At 42.9% G+C, this 8,319-nt stretch overlaps 1 protein-coding gene across 1 annotated transcript in view; it reads left to right on the top strand.

The window, feature by feature from the left end:
• Positions 1–721: 721 nt before the first annotated feature.
• TMEM170B (transmembrane protein 170B) overlaps positions 722–8,319 on the top strand; it is a 14,619-nt gene continuing 7,021 nt past the window's right edge. The window contains exon 1 of the mRNA XM_057370442.1: positions 722–1,317. Coding sequence (XP_057226425.1) covers positions 1,221–1,317 — 97 coding nt within the window. The 5' untranslated portion in view covers positions 722–1,220. The remainder of the gene's footprint in view (positions 1,318–8,319) is intronic.

Consider the following 8,319-nt stretch of genomic DNA (forward strand, 5'->3'; position numbering starts at 1 on the left):
AGATGAAGGATGGTTGCTGGCTTTTAAATCGGTAAGCACCGTGCTTCGAAAGAAGCCGCGTCCAGCTTAAAGACTGTATTCCTTTCCATAAAGAAAGCAAAGGCATGGAATAAAAATTCGCTCATTATTTCTGACGCTTTCTAACTTTCGGTAGCTTTAATCTGCAGCCACACTGACGAGGTTCAAAAGGACAGACAGAGACCTTTCTCAGCGTTGCMTGGATGTTGCCTCGGGATGACAGCTCCTCCGCTGGGATCCGTGCTATCACCTGAGCTCCGGCAGCTCCGGCACTCCCRAGCAGCATCCGCCCTGTGCGCACGGTTTCTTTCGCCCTGTCCCGTCCTGTCCCCGCTCGGGCTGTGTGCTCAGACCCCAGAGGCAGCCGCGGAGGTGCGTCCGCCCGCGCTCCCTGGAGCTCCGTGTGCTAACGCTGTGAGCATTTTACTCCTCTCCGGTGTTTAAAAGCACTCAGCGGCGTCAACTTAAATATCAGCTTTAACAGCACGGAGTGGTATCACTTTATTTCCCCCTTTACATCTACACACGTGTATATCGGCTTTTTTTAACACGCTCCTTGCTCACGCGAGTTTCTTTGCGTGTCCACGACATCCACAGGCTTTCCCTCTCTCTTTGAGTCAAATTCTGATTCCGAATTCTGTTTCTCCTTTCGGTGGGAGGAGCCCGCGCCCCTCGGCTGCTCCCGCCGCGCCTGCGCGGGGCCTTCCTCCCGCTCACTCCGCTCCCGTTCCCGCTGCCCCGCTCCCGCTGCTCCCTCCCTTCCCTCCCCCTCCCCACCGGCAGCCGCGGGCGTCTGAAGTCGGGAGCCTCCCTGCTCCCGCTGCTGCTCCCGCATGGAGTCGCCCGCCTGAGGGACGTCCCGCCGCCGCCCCGCCCTCGCTCCAGGTGATGCCGGTGACCGGGGTGACGGTGCCGCCGGCGGGGCGGCGGCGGCCGCAGCTGCTGATGGAGGAGGCGGAGGCGATGATGATGAWGAWGATGATGATGGGCTCCGCCGCCCGGCCCTGCCCCTGAGCGGCGGGGAAGTGTCAGCGGCCGGCTCCCCTCCTCCCCCGAGATCGCCCGGCTGCCCCCGGCCGCCGCCTCCCCCACTCCGTCCTCGATGTCTCCACCGCAGCGCGGAGCTCCGTTCGCCGCCTCCCCGCCCTCTCGCTCCTCGCCGCCGCCGTCTCCCTCCCGCCCCGCGGTCCGGCGGCGGCACCATGAAGGTGGAAGCGGGGGACAACTCCATGATCAACCTGTCGGTGCAGCAAGTGCTGAGCCTGTGGGCTCACGGCACCGTCCTCCGCAGCCTCACGGGTAACGGGGCAGTGCGGGGGCCGTGCGGGAGCGAGGGTGCGCTCCGCGGGGGGGGTGGGCGCTCCGTGCCTGGAGCACAATGGAGGGCGTGGGGGTGGCGGTGGTCTCCCTGCGTGCTGCGCCTAGGGAGGGCTGGTGTTGGTGTTCCCGAGTCTCTCCGTGTGCCTGCATGCGTGTTCTGCTAGCAGGTGTATCGTGTGTGTATGTGTGTGTGCGCCTGCTTGGGCGTGGGGTGCAGGGAGGGGTCTGTGAGGTGTTGGTTGGGCTGGGGCGTGTGCCCGGTGTCTGAGATGCCTGCCCGTGGAAAGAGCACCAGCGTGTGGGATGTGTTCGCTCACTTTTCTTTGCCCATATATAATAAAAGAAGGCTAGTCATATAGGGTGTGCGAGTGAAGTGATGGGTACCTGTGCGTGAGTAAAGGATTGTAGAAAGTGTGTGCCAGTGTATAAATAGCTGCGGAAGGCTGGAGTGTATTTGTGGGGGTGGTTGGTGGTTTTTTTTTCCCCCTTCTGGATATATGCTCATTGGCATTTGACAGTGAGCTATAAAAAAACAACCAGAAAACCATAAAATTGAATATGGAGAATCAGAGACTTCCCCCACTCCCTCTGAGTGTACCTGTGGACAATGAGAGCTGTGGGAGGGAATGAGGAGACAGATGTTTTCTGACAAATAGTCCTAATCTTAAGCATCAGGGATTCTTAAAGACTGAGCTGTTGCAAAAAAATTCTGTGRACCAGACCCTCACCCTCTGTTAGAAGAGGGGAGCTTCGGGTGGCTTTTGGCAAAAAATGGCTTTTTCTGCTCAGTCTCTGGCTAAAAAATGGTTGTGGACTACTGTAAGACCCAAAGGCAGAGGAGAGAGGTATCTTCTCTTATTCTGTCCATGTGTGAGGAAAAGCCCACACTTCCAGCTCTGAATAAGCAGGGCTTGGGTGTCAATAGCAGAAATGTAACTGAGTAAATTCTCTCTGCTTGGTATAGGGCTGTATTGATGATGACAGCTTAGTGGAAAATGTTGAATAAAGGGTGTAGGTTTTAAARTTTTGAAAATAKTCTAGTATTTATGAAAGAGTATTAYGTCATCTTTTGCACTCTATAGTAATGATTAATAGATACTTTTTAAAAGAAAAATCTCTTAMAGCTGGAAGAAGTGTGATGAAAATAGAAGTGTAGCTGAGGTTGAAGCTGTAGCAAACAGAAAGTGATCATCTTAAGGTTTATTATCTTGTTCTTTTCAGTTTCAGGATATATCTGAGTGTAATAAAAAAAGATTAACCTTTTTGTATTTATCTGATATATGAACTTTGTAATGTGTGTCTAATGATTAAAGTTTCCAGGTGCTACTGTAGTGGGACACTAAATGTAGCTCACTTCCTGAGTAGTTACTTTTACATTACTACTTTAAAAACTTGTACTCRTAAAGGAAAAAGTTCACAATGGATTTAACTTTTCTTTGTGCCAGACATCCTCTATAAAGTTTTCCTTATTAGACCATTAAGCAACATGGGTGTTTCTGTGAAATTCAGTGCCGAGAGTTGAAATTTGCTTTTGCAATAAAATGAGGGGTTGCATAAGGTGTTTTTATATGTAGAATGTTGTTTTTTTTAACTTAAAAAATATGGAAAATAATTTTTTATCCATCATCATGTTGTTGCAGAATGTGTCACCATCAGTTGTAGTCGCAGTTTCTAAATTGGTGCTTAAATGCAGGCTATTCTTATATCCATAACCTGTTTAACTGAATGTTTTGATGGACTATCAGAAGTCCAAAACTTGCTCTGGACTAAAAATCTTTTCTACTGGATAGAATATATATTGATATAATAATTGATATTAATAAAAAGCTGAATTAGTTATGTAAACCTTTCCTTACTAATAATCAAAGTAAACTTTGTTTAAAACCAGAAATTCTGTTGTTTTTTCCTGCTAAGAAAATAGGTGTGYGAACGGATTTGTCTTGTTTGACTGCTTAATCAATTTTCTTTTGCATCTCTGTTAGGCATAAGGAGAAAGTTCACCAGAATACTGGGAAAAGAAAATCATTAATATACCATATTCTATGAATATTCAAGACTGCCTTGTGTCTACTTCTGGATTTAAAGTTGTGTTCTGGACTGGACTTTTAAGTTGCACAATAAAGATTTATCTCCTTTAGATAGACCATATTGATTATGCTTGTGCAAACAAGTTGCAAAATTTCATCAGCATCTTTCTTAAAAGTTTATTAATTTTCTGAAGTTTTCAATAGGGTTCTTATTCTGGATTCCAGCCTAAGCCAGGAATTCTTCATACCCTAATAGCTTAGTTTTGATGGATTCTTCTTCCTGTTAATGAGAAACTGAAAGATTATTTTTATGCCATATATGTGAATCAGGTTCAACATAAAAAAAAGGAAATCCTGCCTTTCATAAGTGGCCTCAAACACCTACAAGTTCATTGCTGCCACRTATGCATCACACCCTGTAACAGCTAAAGCTGCAAGCCTTGCTCCTTTTAGCTGGACAAAGGCTCAGCACTGATRATGTATTTGCTTCCTATCTTCCTGTCCTCTCTTGGGAGGTGGAAGTAAGGCTCTAGCAATAATGGGAGAGGTGGGGTGGCTTTTACCTCACTCTTTGTTGCATCTTCCAGTAAATCCCCAGAACACCTCCTTTATATGAACTGGTCATGTTTTAGAGTTAGTGGCAAATAAGGATTTACTATAAAGAGTTAGAGAGCAGCTGAATTTGAACTGGAGAAGGAAAAAAAAGTCCCACTCTTAGTGTTCAGTAAAATAAAAATTGTTTAAAGGCTACTTCTGCAATAAAGAACTTGCCAATATTTCACTAATAGAARCTCTTAAGCTCCATCCTGTACTCATTTGTCCCTGATTGTCTGGATTGTCCCTATCCTGTTACTTAAGAGGACTAGTCTGTAATTTAAGATTTAAATGCTCCTCAGCAAAGCGCTCTTTTCCTGCTTAATGCAGCAAAAACATTAGCATCTCCAAACAACAATTWGAGTATATAGTTGTTAATTTTGAAAGTAGCAGTTAATGCAGTGATTAAGGACAAGACCTGGTGCTGAAGAAACAAATGTAGCATGTGAAGAGCYGAGTTATATTTGCGGGAATCACATGCTGTCACTTCATCTGAATGCTTTGAGTTTATAAACTACAGGAATGTAACATAATTGTTTTTTTCTAATTCAAAGTTTGATATATGTTACCTTGTTGACTTAAATTTGTATTTTTGTATTCCTAGTGCAGTTGCTTATTGCTTGACTTAACTGTGTAGCTAATAGTAGTAGATGGGGTGTCGGGCTTAGAATTGGGAGAGAGATGTTTTGTTTTGGAGTTACCACTTTTGGTTTCTGGTATGTTGTAGGCAATCATTATTCATCTGACAACACAAGCTAAGAACTAGAGGAAAAGTGCTGAAGATGGACTAGGGAGACACTCCATGTTTACTGAAGCTGAGTGGCAGTAGGGCAGCATATTCATACATATATAGATAATATCTAAGAATATTATTATCTGCTTTTTTTTTTTGTGTAAGCTGCAGCTGTTGATGGAGCAACTCCAGTTGTTGATGGAAGTGATATGAATGTTATTCTAAACAGTAATATGCTTTAAAAACTCTTTTTGTAATCTTTAAACTTGTGTATGCCTACACAGATATATGTATAATGTGTATCTGTAGTACACAAGCATACTGTGTGCATGGTATCYATCTGATATGTATAAATATCAAAATTAACAAAGAAGTACTCTAAAATAGGTGTGATTGGGCATTAATTACAAGGTATTTGAGCCTTGCAGCTTTTCTGGTAGGAAAAGAATATCTACTTAAGACAAATCAGTGTAAAGGAACATAAACTGAAAACAAGATTTAAGGTGGTGTTTAAGTGCTAAGAATTTTAAATAAACCTGAAAAATGTATCTCAGTTGTTCTTATTAGAAAAGCTGTGACATCTTTGCAATATACTGAATATGCTTGTAAACTGGCAAGTACTGGGCCTTCCCCAGTTCCTGTATTTTTGTAGGAACTGTGGAGTTTTGATACACATATGTTGTGTTTTGGAGACTTTAAGTAATTTGGGTACAGTGAAAGGCAGCTCTGAAATTTTCTTAGGGTCAAGCAAAAGAAGTTGCAAGCAGGATTTGTTAAAATTTTATACTATTCATGTCTCTTTAGGGATGCTCTGTGTAGGCATGAATAAATCAACTGAGGATGGTCGAGTTCTCGAAGCTGTCTGCCAGATATGGATAAATCATTACCTCCATAACAGCAAAGCACTCTGTGTGTGCAGCTCATGTTGCCAAAAGAAACACACAAAGACTGAAATTGGACTGTGCTTTTTTTGTCAGGGTAGCAAAGATGATGATTTGCCTAAGTTCATGCCACTTAGAGTATCAATCAGTGTAAAGGACGTAAATAGCTGAGACACTTCAGTCTCACTTCCTCTTCCTCAGAGCTGTTGCAAGTCAATTCAGCAATTAAACTACTCAGTTATTTTTGAACAAGTGAGGTCTTGGGTATTTGTGTTCAGAGGTCCACATTCTCTACTTTATAGTGGCTCCTCTTGATGTTATCCCCAACCCATTCTTTGTGTCTTTCAGTGYTAATATGACACACTTTTTGAGAATCATCTCTCTTCATGATTCAGGGGTTAGGTGACACTGATTTTTACAGAACATGAATAATTCTCTGCCTTCACCATATCAGGATAAAGGATSTTGACATTGTCCTCTAGGTGTATGGAGCTTAAGGTTCTCTTCTAATTTGCTTGGAGGATTGGTTCTCTCTCCTTACCTTGTTCATCCCTGTTAAGCAAACTTGGTTGGCTTCATCACTTCCCCTACAAGCAGAAGTAAATCAAAGTGTTGAAGTAGCAGGCATAAAAAGAGTAAATAAAGGAGGATATGAAAGGATAGCTTCTGACCTTTCCTAGGGAAGGCACTCARCTTTGTCCTGTTTCAGTTCCTAAGACCTAGGTGATGTTCTAACAAAGGGAGGTCATAGTTTAAGAAAGCTCCAGKGGCTTTTGTGTCAAACAAGGAGTATTTCTGGATTTCTCTAATTTCCTTTTCAATATGCCTGCTGCTTTTAAGGAGTTGAAAGTGTGTAGCAAGCAACTCARGTTTATATTTCTTTAGCCAACAGGACATTTTGGTGCTGCTTCTGTTCTCAAGCCTCCTGCCCTAAATATAAAGTGAGGGGTGATGCTAATTTTCCTTGAGCCTTATTTGGAACATAAATAAGACCGAAGATAGTTGCTCACTGTGGAGCTATTTTGTTGTGTAAGAGTTTGTAAATATTTTTGGTTTCTTAGTTACGGGGGAGTAGTTAGCCTTCCCTTAAGCTTTCATTTTCTTCTAAAAATACCATCATCCTAGTGAGTTTTCCTTGGACTAAAAGTTATTTGTCCTTTCTACCTGATAATGGTTGACAATGCCTACAAACACCAATTTCCTAAAACRTGATGCAGTGCCTAACAAATTCTGTGGAAATTACAGTGTGTGACAGTGTCAGATTCCAACAGATTTTCTTGGACCAAATTGGTTYGGTCCTAAGGTTTATTTCCCTGCTGTCAAAACTGCAGGTCTGGCAGTGCTGCTAGATTTTATTGGTGGGTCTTTGGTTAATCTTCTTGTTCATGTTCTTCCACTTGAATAAAACAATGGAAACAGCCAGGCTGTGTTAGCAATGGACAAGGCCTGTTAGGATGCCAGGACAGGTTCTCCTCCCACACTATCCCTGACTGTGCCAGACTGGATCACCAGTCAGTCCTTCTTAGTTTTAGTGAGGGGGTTTGTGGAGTGACTGCCTGGCACTGCTGACACTGTGCCATCATAGTAGCTTCTGAGAAGGATAAGACATTTAGTGAAAYAGCACCATGGTCATCATCCTTTTGCCAAGATTTTTGAGACCCATTTTGGAGCCAGGGGTGAAGGAGGATCTGAGGAGAGCTGCTCTGAGCCACCCTAAGCATGCTTGTGTGCATCAGGAAGAAAAGTTTCACCTTGAGCTACAGCTGAAGTATTGATCGAAAGTAGGTTTACCCCCCATCCCTCCCCCTTTCCTCGCTACTCTCTTTAGAGCCCTTTGGCTGCCCTGATTTAGAGGAGCTGTGTGTCCTTGGGCAGGAATAGTGTTGCCATTTTCGCCAGTGTGAGAGGGGAAGGGTTGGGCTACTCCCAAGCATTGCTGGATGAAAAAGCTGAAACTCTGTATCTGTTCTACCTTTCTACTTATCCTATTGACAATGGACTGCCGGGACTGTGGTTATTGTGTAGCAACACTCTTTCTCAGCATCTTTTCACAGCATGTTTTGTTCTGCTCAGTATTTTTAAAGTTAGCTAATTGGGCTCTATTTTCTTCTCAAATAGTTGATGTGAGTCAAGCTGCATTAATACAGGCTCGCCTCATAAGCAATAAGTATCTTGTTTTTGTAAGAAAGATGGGTTTTTTGTTTTGTTCTATTTTTGAGGGGGAACTGCAGCAAAAACTGAATTAATGACAGTGTCATGGGATGGAATATGTAACCTAATTTGCTCAGTTCTGTAATGATGCATACCCACTGTAGCTGACTTAAAACAAAAGGGAATTTTTCTTTTATTTACTCACCCTTTTGATTGATAGTGTTTTTATAGATCTGACACCAAGCAAGAAATGTTCTTGAGTTATCTTGTAGCTCCATGGATGGTTCCAGCTCTTTTCTTTGAAAGTGATCATCATGTGTGCCATTCTTCAAAGAAATATCTGTGCTCCATACATTCTTGGGGTCTGATGCCTTTTCTAGTGATTTAAATAAGTCACTGCATCTCTCTCTGAAGTTCTGTGCTGAGCAATTAGAAGCAAGGAGTTACATGTGTTACAATTTCTTGCTAAAATTATAGTCTTTTTATTTGTGCCATTGAAGCTAATTTGATGGACCACTATTACAGCTACTGGGTGGATAAACTAAAATCTTTAATCTCAGTATTCCCATTTGATGTTACCTGATGTTGTCTCTTA

The sequence above is a fragment of the Malurus melanocephalus genome, unplaced genomic scaffold, assembly GCF_030028575.1.
Source record: "Malurus melanocephalus ecotype Western Australia unplaced genomic scaffold, MMel_1.1 scaffold_126, whole genome shotgun sequence".
Classification (NCBI taxonomy): Eukaryota; Metazoa; Chordata; class Aves; order Passeriformes; family Maluridae; genus Malurus; species Malurus melanocephalus.